The following is a 23,231-nucleotide window of genomic DNA, read 5'->3' on the forward strand; positions in this document are numbered from 1 at the left end:
TGACCTGATCTTTATGATTTCTTTCCTTCTGCTGGCTTTGGGGTTTTTTTGTTCTTCTTTCTCTAATTGCTTTAGGTGCAAGGTTAGGTTGTTTATTCGAGATGTTTCCTGTTTCTTGAGGTAGGCTTGTATTGCTATAAACTTCCCTCTTAGCACTGCTTTTGCTGCGTCCCATAGGTTTTGGGTCGTCGTGTCTCCGTTGTCATTTGTTTCTAGGTATTTTTTGATTTCCCCTTTGATTTCTTCAGTAATCACTTCGTTATTAAGTAATGTATTGTGTAGCCTCCATGTGTTTGTATTTTTTACAGATCTTTTCCTGTAATTGATATCTAGTCTCATAGCGTTGTGGTCGGAAAAGATACTTGATACGATTTCAATTTTCTTAAATTTACCAAGGCTTGATTTGTGACCCAAGATATGATCTATCCTGGAGAATGTTCCATGAGCACTTGAGAAAAATGTGTATTCTGTTGTTTTTGGGTGGAATGTCCTATAAATATCAATTAAGTCCATATTGTTTAATGTATCATTTAAAGCTTGTGTTTCCTTATTTATTTTCATTTTGGATGATCTGTCCATTGGTGAAAGTGGGGTGTTAAAGTCCCCTACTATGATTGTGTTGCTGTCAATTTCCCCTTTTATGGCTGTTAGTATTTGCCTTATGTATTGAGGTGCTCCTATGTTGGGTGCATAAATATTTACAATTGTTATACCTTCCTCTTGGATCAATCCCTTGATCATTATATAGTGTCCTTCTTTGTCTCTTGTAATAGTCTTTATTTTAAAGTCTATTTTGTCTGATATGAGAATTGCTACTCCAGCTTTCTTTTGATTTCCATTTGCATGGAATATCTTTTTCCATCCCCTCACTTTCAGTCTGTATGTGTCTCTAGGTCTGAAGTGGGTCTCTTGTAGACAGCATATATATGGGTCTTGTTTTTGTATCCATTCAGCCAGCCTGTGTCTTTTGGTGGGAGCATTTAATCCATTTACATTCAAGGTAATTATCGATATGTATGTTGCTATTCCCATTTTCTTAAATGTATTGGGTTTGTTATTGTAGGTGTTTTCCTTCTCTTGTGTTTCTTGCCTAGAGAAGTTCCTTTAGCATTTGTTGTAAAGCTGGTTTGGTGGTACTGAACTCTCTCAGCTTTTGCTTGTCTGTAAAGGTTTTAATTTCTCCATCAAATCTGAATGAGATCCTTGCTGGGTAGAGTAATCTTGGTTGTAGGTTTTTCTCCTTCATCACTTTAAGTATATCCTGCCACTCCCTTCTGGCTTGCAGAGTTTCTGCTGATAGATCAGATGTTAACCTTATGGGGATTCCCTTGTGTGTTATTTGTTTTTTTTCCCTTGCTGCCTTTAATATGTTTTCCTTATATTTAATTTTTGACAGTTTGATTAATATGTGTCTTGGCGTGTTCCTCCTTGGGTTTATCCTGTATGGGACTCTCTGTGCTTCCAGGACTTGATTAACTATTTCCTTTCCCATATTAGGGAAGTTTTCAACTATAATCTCTTCAAAAATTTTCTCAGTCCCTTTCTTTTTCTCTTCTTCTTCTGGTACCCCTATAATTCGAATGTTGGCGCGTTTAATGTTGTCCCAGAGGTCCCTGAGACTGTCCTCAGTTCTTTTCATTCTTTTTTCTTTATCCTGCTCTGTAGTAGTTATTTCCACCATTTTATCTTCCAGGTCACTTATCCTTTCTTCTGCCTCAGTTATTCTACTATTGATCCCATCTAGAGTATTTTTAATTTCATTTATTGTGTTCTTCATCATTGCTTGGTTCCTCTTTAGTTCTTCTACATCCTTGTTAAATGTTTCTTGCATTTTGTCTATTCTATTTCCAAGATTTTGGATCATCCTTACTATCATTATTCTGAATTCTTTTTCAGGTAGACTACCTACTTCCTCTTCATTTGTTAAGTCCGGTGTGTTTTGAGCCTGCTCCTTCATCTGCTGTGTGTTTTTCTGTCATCTCATTTTGCCTATCTTACTGTGTTTGGGGTCTCCTTTTCACAGGTTGCAGGTTCGTAGTTCCTGTTGTTTTTGGTATCTGTCCCCAGTGGCTAAGGTTGGTTCAGTGGGTTGTGTAGGCTTCCTGGTGGAGGGAACTAGTGCCTGTGTTCTGGTGGATGAGGCTAGATCTTGTCTTTCTGGTGGGCACGTCCACGTCTGGTGGTGTATTTTGTGGTGTCTGTGGCCTTATTATGATTTTAGGCAGCCTCGCTGCTAATGGATGGGGTTGTGTTCCTGTCTAGCTAGTTGTTTGGCATAGGGTGTCCAGCACTGTAGCTTGCTGGTCGTCGAGTGAAGCTGGGTCTTGATGTTGAGATGGAGATCTCTGGGAGATTTTTGCCGTTTGGTATTACGTGGAGCTGGGAGGTCTCTTGTGGACCAGTGTCCTGAAGTTGGCTCTCCCCCCTCAGAGGCACGGCCCTGATGCCTGGCTGGAGCACCAAGAGCCTTTCGTCCACACAGCTCAGAGTAAAAGGGAGAAAAAATAGAAAGAAAGAAAGAAAGAGGCTATAATATAGTGAAGTAAAATAAAGCTATTGTAAAGCAAAGCTATACAGACAAAATCTCACCCAGAAGCATATACATATACACTCACAAAAAAAAGGAAAAGGGGAAAAATTAATATCTCCTGCTCCCAGAGTCCCCCTCCTGAATTTGGGATGATTCGTTGTCTATTCAGGTATTCAACAGGTGCAGGCACATCAAGTTGTTTGTGGAGCTTTAATCCGCTGCCCCTGAGGCTGCTGGGAGAGATTTCCCCTTCTCTTCCCTGTTCGCACAGCTCCTGGGGTTCAGCTTTGGATTTGGACCCGCCTCTGCGTGTAGGTCGCCTGAGGGCATCTGTTCCCCACCCAGACAGGACGGGGTTAAAGGAGCAGCTGCTTCGGGGGCTCTGGCTCACCCAGGCCGCGGGGAGGGAGGGGTACAGAGGAGGCGGGGCGAGCCTGCAGCGTCAGAGGCCGGCGTGATGTTGCACCAGCCTGAGGCGCGCAGTGCGTTCTCCCGGGGATGTTGTCTCCGGATCCCGGGACCCTGGCAGTGGCGGGCTGCACAGGCTACCGGGAGGGGCGGTGTGGAGAGTGACCTGTGCTCACACACAGGCTTTTTGGAGGCGGCAGCAGCAGCCCCAGCGTCTCACGCCCGTCTCTGGGGTCCGCGCTGATCGCCGCGGCTCGCGCCCTTCTCTGGAGTTCGTTTAGGCGGCGCTCTGAATCCCCTCTCCTTGCGCGCAGCGAAACTAAGAGGCAAGAAAAAGTCTCTTGCCTCTTCAGCAGCTGCAGACCTTTTCCCGGTCTCCCTCCCGGCTAGCTGTGGTGCGCCAACCCCTTCAGGCTGTGTTCACGCTGCCAGCCCCAGTCCTCTCCCTGCGATCCGACCGAAGCCGAGCCTCAGCTCCCAGCCCCGCCCGCCCCGGCGGGTGAGCAGACAAGCCTCTCGGGCTGCTGAGTGCTACTCGGCGCCGAGCCTCTGTGCGGGAGTCTCTCCGTTTTTCCCTCTGCGCCCCTGTTGCTGTGGGATCCGCGCTGATAGCCGCGGCTTGCGCCCTTCTCTGGAGTTCGTTTAGACGGCGCTCTGAATCCCCTCTCCTTGCCCGCCGCGAAACAAAGAGGCAAGAAAAAGTCTCTTGCCTCTTCGGCAGCTGCAGACTTTTTCCCGGACTCACTTCCGGCTACCTGTGGTGCACTAAACCCTTCAGGCTGTGTTCACGCTGCCAGCCCCAGTCCTCTCCCTGCGATCCGACTGAAGCCGATCCTCAGCTCCCAGCCCCGCCCGCCCCGGCAGGGGAGCAGACAAGCCTCTCGGGCTGCTGAGTGCTACTCGGCGCCGAGCCTCTGTGCGGGAGTCTCTCCGTTTTTTCCTCTGTGCCCCTGTTGCTGTGGGGTCTGCGCTGATAGCTGCGGCTCGCGCCAGTCTCTGAAGTTCGTTTAGGCGGTGCTCTGAATCCCCTCTCCTCGCGCACCAGGAAACACAGAGGGAAGAAAAAGTCTCTTGCCTCTTCGGCAGCTGCAGACTTTTTCCCCGGACTCCCTCCCGGCTAGCTGTGGTGCGCTAACCCCTTCAGGCTGTGTTCACGCTGCCAGCCCCAGTCCTCTCCCTGCGATCCGACCGAAGCCCGAGCCTCAGCTCCCAGCCCCGCCCGCCCCGGCGGGGAAGCAGACAAGCCTCTTGGGCTGGTGAGTGCTGCTCGGCGCCGAGCCTCTGTGCGGGAACCTCTCCGCTTTGCCCTCCGCACCCCTGTGGCTGCGCTCTCCTCCGTGGCTCCAAAGCTTCCCCCCTCCGCCACCCGCAGTCTCCGCCCGCGAAGGGGCTTCCTAGTGCGTGGAAACCTTTCCTCCTTCACAGCTCCCTCCCACTGGTGCAGGTGCCGTCCCTATTCTTTTGTCTCTGTTATTTCTTTTTTCTTTTGCTCTACCCAAGTACGGGGGGAGTTTCTTGCCTTTTTGGAGGTCGGACGTTTTCTGCCAGCGTTCAGTGGGTGTTCTGTAGGAGCAGTTCCACGTGTAGATGTATTTCTACTGTATCTGTGGGAAGGAAGGTGATCTCCGCGTCTTACTCTTCCGCCATCTTCTCCCTCCTCAATAGTTGATAAACTTTTGTTTTCTTCCTCTAAACTTGAGAAAATTAAACTTGATTAATTTAAGAATTACCTTAGAAAACTAGATTATTTCTATGTGTTTAAATAGTACAGTATGTAGTACGCTTCAGAAAGGACTGGAGTTCATTGAGGAGAGAAAATAACTATATTCAGAAGTCTTAAAATGTTGACAGTAGTTAATCACCATTCCAAAAAAAAAAAGCGATTTTTATTGTTATATAGTTGAGAAAATAAGGAACAAGTTGGATTTTGTTTGTTTTAATACATTTAAAACCCCAAGAGAAATTGTTTGGGGTCAAAAAATTTTATAATAATAACTAGTTTCCTTTCTTTGTTATTAGCTCCTGTGTCTTAGAAAAGAATTTTGTGTAGTCTACATTTCTAGTCATGAGGAAGAATACTCTTGTTATTATTTTGAGTTGCTGCTCCTGATCTGTTGTATAAAAATTTAGGTAAATTAGTATTTGGAATGCTTCTCACTTATGCTCTGACTTAGCACCTCATGGATATACAGAAGTTACAAAAGTCCCTGTTGCCAGACCTGGACGGCGATTGTATAATGTATGGAATCCCAATGCCAGTCATTCTGACTCACTCGTGGTACAAATTGATGCAACTGAAGGGAACAAAGTAATTACCCTTCGTTCTCCTCTGCAGGTAATGCATTAAAGTGAATTGTGTTCCTTTAAGTATATCAAGAAATATTAAATCATTTGGCTGAATATAGGAATGTAATAAAACTTCATTAGGTCAGTACTGATTGTTCAGAAATAAATAATAGTTTGAACTGGGTATTTCCTGTCCAACTTACTTTTGTAATATTCTTCATTTTAAATGTCTCATGAAATGCTGTTGTTAATTTAAAGCCCATTTTTGTTGTCTCCTGGGTTTAAAATTAATGAAACTTTTTGTCTATTCCTTTAAAGATTCAGAACTGAGGAATAGTGCAGTAATAGCTGGTTGTCAAATAGGATAACATTCCATTCTCTTTGTATTGTATTTTTCAACTATGTATGAAGGAATATTGAAATGGTCTCCCCAGAAAAAAATTTTAGCATATTAATCTGTATAAATATTTTTTTCTACCTTTAAGGCTTTATCGACTTTTCTTTTTCTCTGCATTATTACAGATTTCAGCATATGGTCAGCAGAAGAATATTTCTTCCGACCTGTAACATCAGATAAAAATGAAAGGATTTCCAATTTTGGTCATTGTCTCTCAGTTTACTATTAGCTCCAACCTATATTACACTGTAGTTAAGGAAGGATTGTACTGTATTTATTTACCTCATGTTTCCTTTACTATCCTTTTCTGTTTAGTTGTATGGTGCATTGAGAAAAGGTTGTAATGAGGAAAATATTATGGCTGAAATCCTCAAAGATTAATATGTATTTGAAAGATAATAATACACACTAAAAAAATCAGTCTGGAATATATGAACATGTGAATATCCTAATAATTTTTAACTTCCATTTAAGCATCAAGTTTCATATATATAGCTCCTTAAATATCTTAAAACTTTTCAATTACCATAAAAATATCTTCCAATATTGGGCTTGAAATTTTTTAGATCTGAAAGTGATTGTGTGTGGCTCACATTTTTCTTTTGAACGTCTGCATCTTTTTAAACAACTTGTATGTTTTTTTGTCCAACAGATTAAAAACCATTTCTCTATTGCTTTCATCATCTATAAATATGTTAAGAATGTGAAGTTATTGGAGCGCATTGGAGTAGCCAGACCTGAAGAGGAGTTCCATGTTCCTTTAGATTCATATAGGTAGATACTTTCTTGAATATGTTGATATAAAAGGTTCATAATATATATTTTTAATTCTGTGAATTAGGATCTTTATTCTAGAATAAAGTAAAATATCTGTATTCTACATAATAATAATTCTTATTATCTAAAGATCTGTAAAAGCCAGTTTTGAGACATATAGAGAAATACATTTATATTGTTGAATTTACCAGATGAAATTTCCTGTTGTATACTTGATGTTTTAGAATTTTCTGAGACTTATTTTTATTAGATTGCCTTTGTATTTGAAATGACTTTTTTTTTTAAGTTGCCATTTTTTACAGAGTATTTTTTCCCCCAAGGTGCCTCCATGAGTCAGCTGTGTGACTTTGGGCAAGTTTCTTAAACTTTCTTAGCCTTGTTTTTCTCATCTGTAAAAATAGGAATAATATTACTTATCTTGTAGAGTTATCAAGAAGAATTAATGAGATGCTTTTTCTTACGTTCTCAATAAAAACGTTTTTCCCACTCTGTTTTCTTCTTCTGTAGATGTCAGTTGTTCATTCAGCCAGCTGGTATCTTAGAGAATCAGTACAAAGAATCCACCACATATATTTCCTGGAAGGAAGAACTTCATCGGAGCAAGGAAATCAGATGCATGCTGCAGTGTCCGTCAACAGAAGTCAACTTCTTACCTCTTATAGTCAATACAATTGCTGTACCTGATGAATTAAGCTATATATGTACACAGAGGAAAGACTGGGATCCAGCTTACATCATTCATCTTTACCCTACTGTCACTTTGAGGAATTTTCTCCCATATTCTCTAAGATATTTACTTGAGGTATGCCTCTTGCATTTTGTTTGACTTTTATTATTACATGGAGTGAATTCTAGTTTGTTTCTTTTTAATGGTATTTTTAGTTGAGGTCAGTGTTTTACATTCACCTACTTGTAATGCTTTAATAATATTAATAATATCAAAAACTGGTATAACATCTACTTTGTGCCAGCCACTATGTCATGTATTTTACATGTATTAACATATTTAGTCCTCACAATAACTTCCTGAAGAAGGTACTGTTATTAGACCCATTTTACAGATGAGGAAACTGAGGGGTTAAGTGACAGGTCCAGGATCCCACAGCTAATAAATAGTAGAGCTGGAATTTGAACCTAAGCAATTTGGTTTCTTGTTCTCCACCACTGAACTCTGCTGCATCTGCTCTAAATAATTATAATAGTGTCTTTATTATCTAAGTATAATTCTCTTAGCTAAAGTATAGAAAAATGCCAGTGAGAAAATACTTCATCTTAATTTATTATGAAGTTAATTTTAAAGTTTTTTGCTTTAAAGTGATGATTATTTGGTTCAAGTTTCTGTTGAACTGAAAAATAATTACTGTCTTAAAAAATATTAGGGAACATTTTCTAGTAATGAAGTATGATAAATATTTTTAAATTTGTACATGCCACAACATATCAAAATACAAAAATCTGGAAAGTATTTGGAACCTAAACTTATTTTCTTTATCTGACAATGAGCCATCCCTGAGTTGTGGAGAATAAAATTAATTAGATTAACTAAGTAGTATTTATACAAGAGATGCTTTCGGTAAGGAAGCCTAATTTATTATGTTGCTGTTACTCATTTTTAAAGTAGTTCCACCTTAGATAGCTTGTCAGCATAGCTTGATATCACTTTTCTTATTCTATTTGTATGAGAACCATTAGGTGTAGTATGTGAATAAAGGATGAAGCTGAAGTCCAGGCAATTAAGTGGCTCATTTAATGACATAGCTGTTAATGGAAAACAGCCAGTGTTCCGGAGTCCAGCCTTTGATTCTTGGCACAGGTCTTTTTCTCAAAATTTGTAACCATTGGCCTGCTAATGACCAAAAGACAGTTTCTGACTTTGGCTATGATAGAGTGTTTTATTTTTAATCATTAGTAATTGTTGGATATTCATAATATGTAAAGATGGTACCTTGAAGACTTGTCAGTTAATGTGAATCTGGTAGGTTACTTAGTATTTGTATAAAATATGGACGTTATTGCAGAGGTTTTTAAAAAATTGGTAAGCAAATTTAGTTTTGTTTCTTTGTTTTTAGGGAACAGCAGAAACTCATGAGCTAGCAGAAGGCAGTGCTGCCAATGTTCTACATTCGAGAATCAGTGGAGAAATAATGGAATTAGTTCTGATGAAATATCAGGGCAAAAACTGGAATGGACATTTCCGTATATGTGATACACTTCCCGAATTCTTTCTTGTGTATTTTTCTTCTGACTCCACAGAAGCGTTGACAGTTGACCTGTCAATACATGTCAAGCGAATTGGCAGCCAGATGGAGCTATCCATCTTTAGTCCCTATTGGCTAATCAACAAGACTTCTCGGGTTCTCCAGTATCGTTCAGAAGAAATTCATGTGAAACATCCAGCTGATTTTAGGGATATTATTTTATTCTCTTTCAAGAAGAAGAACATTTTTAGTAAAAATAAGGTATGTTTTTGTTGATAAAACAAGTTACCTGTTTGTTGTTTATCTAATGCCATGCTTACCTCTTTGCTCAGTGTCACAGGTATGAATTAGGTCCAAGAGGACTTTTAAGGAATACACGGTTAAGTGGGATATTAGGAACTAACAACAATAGTGTCCCAAGGCTGAGTTACCTTTTTCTCTGGTGCCCCTAGAATTACTTCTGTTCTTGACATAGTGTCGAGTAGAAACCTTGATTTTATGTAGGTTACCAGTGATGCAATGGCATTTCAAAAGATAGAACAGTTGAATTTGGTTTATTTTAACTGAGCCCTCCTATGTGTGAAGCACTAAAGCAGGCCTTCGTGAGAGAGACCTAATGCGTAAGGCCTGACCCTTCATGCTCTGGTCCCTTCTTTCCTTTTCAGACTCATATCTTGGTATTGTTTACCCCTATGCCTTTGTATAGCTGCACTCTCTGCCTAGAATGCCTCTTGCCCTATGCTTTGCCTGTCTGCCTCATGTTTTCTGGTTATCCGCTGTTCATCCTTTGGCAGTCTGCTCCAGCCTGACATGTGTGAAGGATTTTCTGACCATCTAAAGTGGGGCTAGATATTCCATCCATGTTCTCTTAGAGCAGTGCTTCTCAAATCTCAGTGTGCATTAGAATCACCTAGAGGGCTTTGAAAACAGGTTGCTGGGTCAGACCCCCATAGTTCGATTCAGTAGGTCTGAGTAGGGTCTGAGAATTTGCATTTTCCACAGATTGCCAGGTGTTGCCGATGGTGCTGGTCCAGGGACCACACTTTGAGAACCCCTGTCTTAGAGTTTTCATTAATACTTGATATTGTACCTGTTGATGTGTCTGACCTCTGGTTGTACTCAGGTGTTCTATAATCTATTGGGTAGATGGAGGTTAATACAGGAGCAGAATTAGATCTCTTCTCTACAACTTTATCTGAATCCCATAGCCAGAAGTAAACTTTTTACCCTCTCACCTTGATCGCATATTATCCCTTTTATATAGTTGTATCACATTGAGTCTCGCATCATAATTATTAGTATGTATTTGTATCTCTTTGTTTAGTTGGAAGCTCATTGAAGACAGGAATTGTGTCTTCCATTCTGCTTATCACAACACTTTTCCTTTATTGTTTGCTGAATAATGTTAAAAGCATAAATTCTCTGTGTGCTAAAACTTTAAGAATTCGTTAGCTCTGTATCAAAAGTCTAACACTGGAAAATATCATTTTACGTTATAATTCCTTTTCAAATAACAGAAGGTCTCATTGGTATGCATCTTTAAATTCACTATACTCATTGCATAGGTGAATGGGAAGGTCAGAGCTCTGCTTTTAAATATTACGTTGTCCCCTGGAGTTCTGTGGTTCCGTTACCCATTTGCAGCATGCCTTTGGTTATATTTTTCTGTCTCATGTTACTAAATAAATTTCTAGTGGTCTAGCAGCATTCCATCAAATAAAATTAATATAGTGTTTTAGATTTCTTATATGATTGTTTGTGTTCTCTGGTGTAGGTACAGTTAAAAATTTCAACTAGTTCATGGTCCAGTGGTTTTTCATTGGATACAGTGGGAAATTACGGGTGTGTGAAGTGTCCTGCCAACAATATGGAATACCTGGTAAGATTTTGCTTGCTTATTTACTTCTGATTTCATTCACATTTTCATCAGTAAATGAGCTGGATCCTAAGGGGTACAGAAATGTGAATTCAAAGTATTACGTGGAGGACAGTTATATCTCTCTACTAATTTCTAGGCCCGCTAGTATCAAAGCAAAACCTAAATTTGTCAAAGTTTAAGGCAGTGAGTTGAATCCATACAAGTAAGCAACTTGGTAAATATTCAGAATATACTAGAATCTGCATTCCATAACACTCCCTGCCAAATGTTTCTTAAATCTTAAGTTTGACTGCGAAAATTTGAATAATCTGATACAAGTTGACTTGTTTTATTACCATTTTGAAATTTTTATTTTATTGATAGCAGAGTTAATAAAGCAGCAAAAATCGAGCCTGTACACTAATTTTAAAACAATTTACTTTGGAATGTTAAAAAGTAAAGGATTTTTTAAAAGTTAAGTTTGTTATTATAAGTCATCATTAGTTAAATAACTGAGTGATATTTCTTGAATTTGTTTCTGATGGAGCCAAACTAAGGAACCAAAATTTTTCTTCTTAGAAGATAATCAGTCATGGAATATGGCTCTTAGCAGTTACTTTATTTAAGAAATCTTATTTTAAAATATATTTTTTTAAACATCTTTATTGAAGTATAATTGCCTTACAATGGTGTGTTAGCTTCTGCTTTATAACAAAGTGAATCAGTTATACATATACAATATGTTCCCATTTCTCTTCCCTCTTGCATCTCCTAAAATATTTTAAGAAGCCTGTATGTGAATGGGTGTGTGTGTGTGTATTTCAAGCTGTGTAAAGTACTGGGAAATGATAAGCTTGTTTACTTTTTACAGGTTGGTGTTAGCATCAAAATGAGCAGTTTTAATCTTACACGAATAGTTACTTTGACTCCCTTTTATACTATTGTGAACAAGTCATCACTAGAACTAGAAGTTGGTGAAATTGCATCTGATGGCTCAATGCCAACTAATAAATGGAACTATATTGCTTCTTCAGAGGTAATATTTTCCTTTAATACAACTGGCTCCTAAAATGTACAAATAAATATAGACATATAATTAAGAATTATATATATCTCTTTGTCATACTCACTTTGCTGCCATATTTGTGGGTTAAAATATGACAGCCAGCTTTGAAAGACTTTTCTTCCATACTATAAGCATATGTTAAAAAAGAAGAAAAAAATTGTGGATAATATTTACCACTAGCTCAGTCTAGACTGTTAACACTCATTCTCTAGTTCTTCCTATATGTATAAACATGGGTATGTCCTGTAAAATGTACATAAAGTACTATGTATTGTGTCAATAGCAAGGTAACGTCTTTGTATTCAAGAAGTATCTAATGTATTCAAGAAGTATCTAATCTTGTTGGAGGGCTTAAGACTCATATAAATTAATACATGGAGAAGAAGATAGTGTATGGTAAGTTAGAGGTGGTTATAGGATCTCTGAATAGATGAGCTGGAAGTTTCCTTGAAAAATTCCAAAAATTCAACCACCTTGCTTTACAGAGAAGGAAATGGAATCTCATACTTTTTTAGGTCAGTAAAGTTATTGGAGTTTGAGATCATTGTGGTCTAGATCAAAAGTAGAAGTTTCATAGAAGAGCTGGCATTTGAACTAAACTTTTGCAGACTCAACAAGATGAAACGTGAAGAAAATAAGGAAAGAGTGGGGATAGGACAGATGCAAAGACAAGTGTTAGTGCTTGAATTTGCCCGAGTTTTCAACCAAGCCACCTGACTTAAGGATAGAACTGTTCTTCTGTACATCTCAAAAGAATTCTAAAATTATTTTTAAAAATATTTAGCAAAAGCTTAAGAGAAGGATTCCAATTACACTACAAACACAGACCTCTAAGAGGCATGGCCTTTCCAAGGCACTTGGAATGATCTCCATAGACTTGGCAACAAATAAATGCTCCTTATCTTTTTATCTTTGATGTGAGTTTGATAGCAGTAGTATTTTTTTTTAGAAATAGAATTTACCCAGTATTCTGTAACAGAGGGAACTTTCTTTTTAGGAACTAAGATCTCAGTTTTACAGATAAGGAAACAGGCTCAAAAAGGCGCATGATTTGATTAAGATCAGACAGCCTGGAGGATGGTGTCAGGACTTCCAGCAATGTCCTCTGCCTTCAGTTGTCTTCTGGTTTATCTAGGATAAGATACTCTGTGAAAGAATTCATAGTGATTAAGGAATTAAAATGGGTTATATATAAAAGCAAATGTTATTAAGATTATAATTTTTAAATATTCAAGATACTTGAGATATTCTTAATAGCACTTCAGCTTCTCATATTGTAATTATTCCATAAGTATGAAAAGACTAATATATCTATTCTTCTGATGGAGTTTCTTTGGCTTCATAAATAATCATTATATTGTCAGTAATCTTAATATTAGATGTAGAGGGGCTATTTTAAGAAACTTAGTAATAATTGAATCATGATCTGAATTAGAATTGGAAACTTTATTAGCCACTGTTTTATTTATACTATAGTATTATTTTAAGACTGATATTAACTTTTATATTTTCAGTACCTTCCATTTTGGCCTGAAAAATTTTCAGGCAAACTTTGTGTGAGAGTGGTGGGCTATGAAGGATCCTCCAAGCCATTCTTTTATAACCAACAGGATAATGGCACTTTATTGAGCTTAGAAGATCTGGTAAGTTTTCCTGTTTTAAAATAAAATGTCTTTGATTTTTAAAGTTTGCTTTAAAATATTTTATTAAGACATGCTATAAAATATACTGATAATTAATTGAAGGTATACTAAAATATCAATATATAATGCTGTACATATATTTGTAAGAGATCAGAGCCAGTGTGCTTTTCAGTAAGAACTTAAGAAAACCAACTTTGTAATATCTATAAAAGTGATTGAAATTCTAAATGTACCATGTGCAGTTTAAACCAACACCTCAAACATACTCTTTTTTTTTTTCTACAATAGAATGGGGGTATCTTGGTGGATGTAGATACCGCTCCACATTCAACTGTCATAAGCTTTTCTGATTACCATGAGGGATCCGCACCTGCCCTAATAGTAAACCACACACCATGGGACATCCTCACATATAAACAGAGGTATGAAATAAAAGGGTTCTTGGAAAATCTGATTTGCTTTTACTGGTCCACAGTCCCTTCTAGGAAATACTTGGAGCTAGATGTGTTTCACATTCTACATGTTTCCAGATTTTGGAAAGGTAATAGGGATACATGATGTTTATTGCTAATACCCTTAGCAGGTTTTGAGACACTACTCTATAACCAAACGCATTAGTATTCCTGTAGCAGAAGTTGTGAACCTTCACAGTAAGTGGGATAAATGAAACCGTTAACAGTTTCACATCAGTTCAGATCAAGTTTTGCTGCCACATGACGTTTGACACCAAACTTAGAGAAAAATATTTGGAGATTTGGAGCTTTTTAAACTTCAGAATTGCACGTAAGGAATTGTGAACCTGTTTAAGTATTATCGTTCTTTTGTAGTCTGGTGATGCTCAGTGAACCTCTCCCTGTAAATCTGTATCTAGTTTTTTGGTAGGAATAGTAGAAGATTAAATAAGAGAGCAGAAGATTAAAGAAAGATTAAAGTAGAAGATTAAATAGTGGTGTTGAATGTATTATAGTACAGGCTGATAGGAATTTTGTTGTTCTTGTCTGTGCTATCATTTGGCTTGGGTAATGCCATTAAATAATGATATAACAGATAGCTTTAAATCCTTAAAATATGTAATATATATTTGCAAAGAATTACTATTATAAATCTTCAAGGCATTATTTTATATGTATATATAAAATATAAAATAATAATATACATTATATATGTATATATATAAAATAATGCCTTGCAGATTTAATGTATTCATAACTCTCATGGCTTGAGTCTGCTGAGAGATTTAAAAGCATAGATTGGGATTAAACACTAATTGGGTTACTTTTTGTTTTATTTTAGTTCTCTGGAAAGTCTTTTATATTATCTAGACCAATACTTCTTAAACTTAAGTATCAATATTCAGATCCCTTAGAAATCTTGTTAAAATATAGATTCTGATTTAGTAGGTTTTAAGTGGGGCCCAGAATTCTGCACTTTCCAGCAAGCCTCCAGGTAATGCTAATGCTGCTAGTCCACAGACCACACTTTGAGTAGCAGTGGTGCATGGACCCAATTTTTTTTCCTCTGAGCTTATTTCTTATGCGTTGCATTTGATTAAAATCTTAAATTTGAGCACCAAGTAAAGTTCTTCTGCTACTAAAAAATTTACTATTGGGACTTCCCTGGTGGTCGAGTGGTTAAGACTCTGTGCTCCCAATGCAGGGGTCCCGGATTTGATCCCTGGTCAGGGAACTAGATCCCACATGCTACAACTAAAGATTCCACATGCCGAAACTAAAGATTCCTCATGCCCTAATGAAGATCCTACACACGGCAATGAAGATCCTGCATGCTACAACTAAGACCAGCACAGCCAAATAAATTTTTTTTTTTAATTAAAAAAAAATTTTAGTATTCACAGCCTTTTCTATAGATGAACTCTGATGTAGCAGTCTGTTTACTTGAATGAATTTCATTAGTGTGATCTTGCCTAGATCAGTTCAGAGTATACTGCAACTTCAGAAAGGGCAGTATTCTGTTCCCTCAAGCTTCAAAATCATTAGTTAATTGGACATTTTAGGGTACTTATTTTTAGGCAGAGTTGTGTTTTATTAACAAAGGCAATTTTATAAGATGTTTGCACCAGTCCTTTCCTCAATAAACCACGGGTCTAGGTTTCTCAAGGCCAGGATATTTTTTTTTTTTTAAATTTATTATTTATTTATTATTTTTATTTTTGGCTGTGTTGGGTCTTTGTTTCTGTGCGAGGGCTTTCTCCAGTTGCGGCGAGTGGGGGCCACTCTTCATCGCGGTGCGCGGGCCTGTCACTATCGCGGCCTTTCTTGTTGCGGAGCAGAGGCTCCAGACGCTCAGGCTCAGTAGTTGTGGCTCACGGGCCCAGTTGCTCCGCGGCATGTGGGATCTTCCCAGACCAGGGCTCGAACCCGTGTCCCCTGCATTGGCAGGCAGATTCTCAACCACTGCGCCACCAGGGAAGCCCCAAGGCCAGGATATTTTAATCTTCCCTTTGTTGCTTGCATTTCAGTGGGTCACAGGAAGAAATGGTATTGCTGCCAAGACAAGTTCGACTCTTTGCCTGGGCAGATCCCACTGGTACCAGAAAACTTATATGGAGTTATGCAGCAAATGCTGGGGAACATGATCTGTTAAAGGTACCATTTGATGTGAATGAGTGCTGTATGAAGTACCTGATAACAAAGGAAGTAGACAAGTTAGCTTCACACAGTCATCTTTGTCTTTACTGAACTAAAAATGAATTGAAAGTATTTTCAAAATAAGTTACTTTTTGGCTTTAGATTGCAAAGAGTTCATACCAATATTTTGTCCTAGATCAGTCAAAATACTTTATTTACAGTTTTAAAAAAATAGGCCTGTTTCAGCTTGCCTAAGACCAGGAAAGTACTTTTTTATTTACTTTTGTTTTAAAGAAAGGAATTTTTTGTTTGTTTGTTTTGTTTTTTTTAGGAATTTTGAGCCTAAATGAAAAACAACTTTATCTTGAACATGTGCGTACCACTGTTAGCTGTGAGAATTTTTAGGCATGTTTTCCCTATCAAAGCCACATGTTTTGTTAATTAAAGGAATCTGACAGTATGCAAATTATCCCGTATAAGAAATTTAATAAAATATTTATTGAAACAATATTTAGGTAGCTAAATTAATTCAATATGTTATTTCCTAGACTCTTAGACTTTGGGAAGGGCTTAAGAATTCATCTGCCAGCTTCCTAATATAGGCCTTGCTCTTCCATGAGCAGCTAGTTTCTGTAGGAATGTATTCTATCCTGAGAAGTTCATACAGTGTCATATTCCATTGTCTGACGATGCCAGTTGTTAGAAAAGCTTTGTTGGTTATTTAAATAGTAATTGGCCAACAGTGACTGAATTATCCTCTCCTATATTCCCTCTGAAATACCCATAAAAGAGATAGACTTACCCACCTTTGAAAAATCAGACTGATAGTTATGAGATTCTTGGAGTGATTTTTGCCCTGACAATTTGATGGAGCTCTATTGCCTGCTTATGCTTTACTTTTTACAACAGAAAAACCTTCAAGGTTTATAAGTGGTAGAGAGGAGCTTAAATTCCCTGTTCCTCTTAGGTCTCTGGCTCAGAGACATGGTAGCTCAACCAGGGGCCCTGTACTAGGCTGGTGTTATTCTCCTTCTCCTCGCATTTCACGCTCCTCAGCAACCACAGCTCCCAGAAAGTGGTATACAGGCCCTGGAGAGAAAGTGGTAATGCCACCCTGAAGGAGGATATCCAGGTCTGTAAGTTAAGGCAAAATCATGAAGAATCCTGGTAGTAGCATATTCACGGGATTGTGGTTTTAAATGTTTCTATTCTGTTTGGTGTTAGAGAGCCAGGCAGTAAGAAAAGTAGGTAAGTGTGCCTCAGTCAGCAGGTAATCTGCCAGATTATGAAACTTGAGCTAGAAGCAAGGCAGTTACCCATTTCCTTGTCCCCTGGGTTGATCTGAGAAGGGAATTCTGCTCAGGCCCAAGTGGGAATTCAGAGAAAATCCTTACAGTATTGGAAAGCCCTGTCCTCATTAAGTGTGAATAAACAGAAAAAAAAAAAACCAAACATGGAGTTTATGAAAAAAATAGTTCAGGAGAAAAACGTAACATTATCCTAAAGATTCAGAGGTTGATTATACTTCTGAAAATTGTTTACTACAGGAGGACCAGAGAAAAATTTCAGAATGTATGCCTGAGATCCCCAAAATTATAAAGATATGAAAAAGGAGAAAGATGGTGAAATAAAAGACAACAAAATAAAGTGAAAGAGGAGCAGGGAAACAATATATTCTGAACATACTATATTAACACCATTTAATCCTAAATTTTAGGAAATATAGATCAAAGATGATGCGGTTTTTTTGATACCAATTAGTAGAACCAAAATCAGTGATAAAAGAATTCTAAAACAATTAATTGAGAAAATGAAAATAAAGAAAATTTTGCCCTTATAGTAAAAGAAGGAAACCTAAGGAAGTGTATAGAAAGTGGCAAATACCTTTTATTGAGTGTATATCGTGTGTTAATGCTTGTCATATAGTATCATTAATTCTTATGATTGGAACTTAGAACTGCTGGTTAGAATTCAAAACCAGGTCTGTCTGACTTCACAGTTCATGGACTTGCCCCACTAAACCATCCTTCCCATCAATTATGCCAGTAAATGAAAATGGTTTAACTTCTCCTATTAAAAGACCACATTCAGATTAAGTTAAAAATTAATTTCTAACCAAATGCTACTTACATGAGATCTGCTTTAACTGAACTAATACAAAAAGTTGAAAGCAGAAGACATGGTAAAGATTTAACAGACAAACAAAAATAAAAAGGAAAGTTGTTGATTTTAATTTCTGAGCAACTATAATTCAAAGCAAAAGTTATTAAATAGAATATGATAATGTGACAAAGAAGGCATGATAGCCATAAACCTTCATGCAGTGAATATTGAATCAAAATGTGAAACTTAAACTGTTGGAAGTCAACTGAAACACAGTTGCCTGAGGATATTTTAACACACCTCATTTAATTTTTAACCGATCAAATAGATGAAAAACAAATGGGATTAGAGAGTATTTGAATGATAACTAAGACTGAACCAAGCTACGTATCAAATTTTGTAGTTTACAAGGAGAGAATTCACCTTCTTAGTAGGTATCTCTGGAACATTTACAAAATTTGATCATGTTAGAGTAAAAAAATTACACAGTCTACTTTGACATATGTTAAAAGCAATAGGTAAATTTTAGACAACAACAAATACCAACCATTCCTATTCTTTTGGTAACATCCTTTATTTATTTGGTTTTGGTTTTTGTTTTCCAAGAAAGCATGAAATGAAAAGCACATATTAGGAACTTATACTGCCTGCTGAAACAAACTGTTGTTATATTTATGTTAAGTCCAGAATGAGAGAAAAATCATTATCTAAATCTCTGAAGACACTCACCAAATCAAGCCTCATATTTTTAAATGCTATATGAGACTGTCAGCCAAGAAGGCTCTTCTTAGTGAAACTTAGTACAAACTGATCACCATAGTTTGACTATTTAACAATGTGATTTATATAAGTATTTGCAGTGTTATAAATTATTAAAACCTAAAAATAAACCAGGTTAGTTTTACCTGAGGTTACTTTTCCAATAAATTTCTAAACCATTCTGTTCTCCATCTGGGAGACAAGTAAGCATCTTATGGCATTGGTGCCATTGAAGGATACTCTTGTTCCTGCTAAGTGCCCTTTGAGCACTAACGAGGTAACTCAAACTAAGGTTTAAAAAAATTAAGCACTATTAATCTTTGTTACTGTTTGAAAAAATTGGTGAGTATATTTTAAAACAGATTATAACTTTAATTTGTTATTTTGATAATTTTCTGATTCATAGTCATGCTTTCTCAGCTACTACAGTTCAACTTTATGTAATAAAAGCTTACTGTTTGTGGTTTTAATATGAAGTCTCTCTTTCCCACAGGATGAATGTGGACAGTTTCCGTATGATGCAAACATCCAGATACACTGGGTATCATTTCTAGATGGGCGCCAGAGAGTTTTGCTTTTCACTGATGATGTTGCCTTGGTTTCCAAAGCACTGCAGGCAGAAGAATTGGAGCAGGCCAATCATGAAGTAACTTTTTCTCTCCACAGTCTTGGGCTTTCACTGGTTAACAATGAAAACAAGCAAGAAGTTTCGTATATCGGGATAACCAGGTATGAAAGAAGGAAAAGGTATCAGAAATCTTGAAAAGGCATTGAGTTCGTAATATCACGTTTGATGAGCATAGACAGATACCTGTTCTGAATTTGCTTACTATGCAATTCTTTCAGCAAAACTTACTGAACAACTGTTTGCACTGCTAGTTGAAAAGCCCCTAGGACTGAAAGATGACTAAGGTCATGTCTTTGCCCTTATAATACTCATCAGTTGCTGGCGGAAGAAAGAGGTTTGCTTCTTTCTTTGTTGTTTGTTTGTATTTTTTGGGAATGAATTATAAAAACACCAAGAGAAGCTACAAAGAAGTATGTGCACGTGCAGTGGTGCTGTAGAGGCTGGAGAAACTGGTGTGGGTGGGGGATGCCAACAAGTCGCACACACCGGTAGAAAGGGTTATTTATAGAGCAGGCAGGCAGTAGTGCACGTGGGTACATAATCTTTATTGGCTACTCATTTAGAACTTTTTAATAATGATGGAGCCAGGTATTTCCTCTGATTGTGCTTATACCTATCTAAGAAAAATATTTGAATTTAACTATTTTGGTGTTTCAATCACACTAACTATGGTAAAAGACTCATTCTTCTTTGGAGACTGTTGGGGGGAATGGTTACCAAGTATAACCAGCATAGGGTCTATCGATAATCATGTGTTTCTTCCGTGAAGTAGAAAATTAAGGAAATAAAGAGATCATGTATGTAATGCTCTTTGTGCAACACCTGACAGATTAAGGCTTCAATAAATGGTATTATACATACCATTAATGTAATATTAGTACATTTATGTATGTATGACTGATATATTCTCTTGGCTATGTGTTTCATTATTGTAGAGTATTTTGAACTAAATATGAAAATCTTTTTTTTTTTTAGAATTTTATTTATTTTTTTATACTGCAGGTTCTTACTAGTCATCCATTTTATACACATCAGTGTATACATGTCAGTCCCAATCGCCCAATTCATCACACCACCACCACCACCCCCCGCCGCTTTCCCCCCTTGGTGTCCATACGTTTGTTCTCTACATCTGTGTCTCTATTTCTGCCCAGCAAACCGGTTCATCTGTACCATTTTTCTAGGTTCCACATATATGCATTAATATACGATATTTGTTTTTCTCTTTCTGACTTACTTCACTCTGTATGACAGTCTCTAGATCCATCCATGTCTCTACAAATGACCCAATTTCGTTCCTTTTTATGGCTGAGTAATATTCCATTGTGTATATGTACCACATCTTCTTTATCCATTCCTCTGTCGATGGGCATTTAGGTTGCTTCCATGACCTGGCTATTGTAAATAGTGCTGCAGTGAACGTTAGTGTGCATGTATCTTTTTGAATTATGGTTTTCTCTGGGTATATGCCCAGTCGTGGGATTGCTGGGTCATATGATAATTCTATTTTTAGTTTTTTAAGGAACCTCCATACTGCTCTCCATAGTGGCTGTATCAATTTACATTCCCACCAACAGTGCAAGAGGGTTCCCTTTTCTCCACACCCTCTCCAGCATTTGTTGTTTGTAGATTTTTCTAATGATGCCCATTTTAACTGGTGTGAGGTAACACCTCATTGTAGTTTTAATTTGCACTTCTCTAATAATTAGTGATGTTGAGCAGCTTTTCATGTGCTTCTTGGCCATCTGTTTGTCTTATTTGGAAAAATGTCTGTTTAGGTCTTCTGCCCATTTTTTGATTGGGTTGTTTGTTTTTTTAATATTGAGCTACATGAGCTGTTTATATATTTTGGAGATTAATCCTTTGTCGATTCGTTTGCAAATATTTTCTCCCATTCTGAGGGTTGTCATTTGGTCTTGTTTGTAGTTTCCTTTGCTTTGCAAAAGCTTTTAGGTTTCACTAGGTCCCATTCATTTATTTTTGTTTTTATTTCCATTACTCCAGGAGGTGGATCAAAAAAGATCTTGCTGTGATTTATGTCAAAGAGTGTTCTTCCTCTGTTTTCCTCTAAGAGTTTTATAGTGTCCGGTCTTACATTTAGGTCTCTAATCCATTTTGAGTTTATTTTTGTGTATGGTGTTAGGGAGTGTTCTAATTTCATTCTTTCACATGTAGCTGTCCAGTTTTCCCAGCACCACTTATTGAAGAGACTGTCTTTTCTCCATTGTATATCCTTGCCTCCTTTGTCATACATGAGTTGACCATAGGTGTGTGGGATTATCTCTGGGCTTTCTATCCTGTTCCATGGATCTATATTTCTGTTTTTGTGCCAGTACCATATTGTCTTGATTACTGTAGCTTTGTAGTGTAGTATGAAGTCAGGGAGTCTGAGTCCTCCAGCTCTGTTTTTTTCCCTCAAGATTGCTTTGGCTATTTGGGGTCTTTTGTGTCTCCATACAAATTTTAAGATTTTTTTGTCTAGTTCTGTAGAAAATGCCATTGGTAATTTGATAGGGATTGCATTGAATCTGTAGATTGCTTTGGGTCGTATAGTCATTTTCACAATATTGATTCTTCCAATCCAAGAATATGGTATATCTCTCCATCTGTTTGTATCATCTTTAATTTCTTGCATCAGTGTCTTATAGATTCTGAATACAGATCAGATCTTTTGTCTCCCTAGGTAGGTTTATTCCTAGGTATTTTATTCTTTTTGTTGCAGTAGTAAATGGGAGTGTTTCCTTACTTTCTCTTTCAGATTTTTCATTGTTAGTGTATAGGAATGCAAGAGATTTCTGTGCATTAATTTTGTATCCTGCAACTTTACCAAATTCATTGATTAGTTCTAGTAGTTTTCTGGTGGCATCTTTAGGATTTTCTATGTATATTGTCATGTCATCTGCAAACAGTGACAGTTTTACTTCTTCTTTTCCAAATTGTATTCCTTTTATTTCTTTTTCTTCTCTGATTGCCGTGGCTAGGACTTCCAAAACTATGTTGAATAATAGTGGGGAGAGTGGACATCCTTGTCTTGTTCCTGGTCTTAGAAGAAATGCTTTCAGTTTTTCACCATTGAGAATGATGTTAGCTGTGGGTTTGTCGTATATGGCCTTTATTATGTTGAGGGAGGTTCCCTCTATGCCCACTTTCTGGAGAGTTTTTATCATAAATGGGTGTTGAATTTTGTCAAAAGCTTTTTCTGCATCTATTGAGATGATCATATGGTTTTTCTTCTTCAGTTTGTTAATATGGTGTATCACATTGATTGATTTGCATATATTGAAGAATTCTTGCATCCCTGCGATAATCCCACTTGATCATGGTGTATGATCCTTTAAATGTGTTGTTGGATTCTGTTTGCTAGTATTTTGTTGAGAATTTTTGCATCTATATTCGTCAGTGATATTGGTAATTTTCTTTTTTTGTAGTATCTTTGTCTGGTTTTGGTATCAGGGTGATGGTGGCCTCATAGAATGAGTTTGGGAGCGTTCTTTCCTCTGCAGTTTTTTGGAAGAGTTTGGGAAGGATGGGTGTTAGCTCTTCTCTTAATGTTTGATAGAATTCACCTGTGAAGCCATCTGGTCCTGGATTTTTGTTTGTTGGAAGATTTTTAATCACAGTTTCAATTTCATTACTTGTGATTGGTCTGTTCATATTTTCTGTTTCTTCCTGGTTCAGTCTTGGAAGTTTATACCTTTCTAAAAATTTGACCATTTTTTCCAGGTTGTCCATTTTATTGGCATAGAGTTGCTTGTAGTAGTCTGTTAGGATGCTTTGTATTTCTGCGGTATCTGTTGTAACTGCTCCTTTTTCATTTCTAATTTTATTGATTTGAGTCCTCTCCCTCTTTTTCTTGATGAGTCTGGCTAATGGTTTATAAATTTTGTTTATCTTCTTACAGAACCAGCTTTTAGTTTTATTGATCTTTGCTATTGTTTTCTTTGTTTCTATTTCATTTATTTCTGCTCTGATCTTTATGATTTCTTTCCT

At 37.3% G+C, this 23,231-nt stretch overlaps 1 protein-coding gene across 4 annotated transcripts in view; it reads left to right on the top strand.

The window, feature by feature from the left end:
• Window positions 1–23,231, top strand: part of VPS13C (vacuolar protein sorting 13 homolog C) — a 197,130-nt gene that overhangs the window by 139,558 nt on the left and 34,341 nt on the right. For all 4 annotated transcript variants that reach the window (XM_057542575.1, XM_057542576.1, XM_057542577.1 and 1 more), the window contains exons 56-65: window positions 5,113–5,273; window positions 6,274–6,395; window positions 6,906–7,200; window positions 8,468–8,857; window positions 10,371–10,475; window positions 11,326–11,490; window positions 13,035–13,163; window positions 13,452–13,585; window positions 15,643–15,769; window positions 19,107–19,342. In XM_057542575.1, the coding sequence (XP_057398558.1) occupies window positions 5,113–5,273; window positions 6,274–6,395; window positions 6,906–7,200; window positions 8,468–8,857; window positions 10,371–10,475; window positions 11,326–11,490; window positions 13,035–13,163; window positions 13,452–13,585; window positions 15,643–15,769; window positions 19,107–19,342 (1,864 nt within the window). The remainder of the gene's footprint in view (window positions 1–5,112; window positions 5,274–6,273; window positions 6,396–6,905; window positions 7,201–8,467; window positions 8,858–10,370; window positions 10,476–11,325; window positions 11,491–13,034; window positions 13,164–13,451; window positions 13,586–15,642; window positions 15,770–19,106; window positions 19,343–23,231) is intronic.

This window comes from Balaenoptera acutorostrata, chromosome 3 (genome assembly GCF_949987535.1).
Source record: "Balaenoptera acutorostrata chromosome 3, mBalAcu1.1, whole genome shotgun sequence".
Classification (NCBI taxonomy): domain Eukaryota; kingdom Metazoa; phylum Chordata; class Mammalia; order Artiodactyla; family Balaenopteridae; genus Balaenoptera; species Balaenoptera acutorostrata.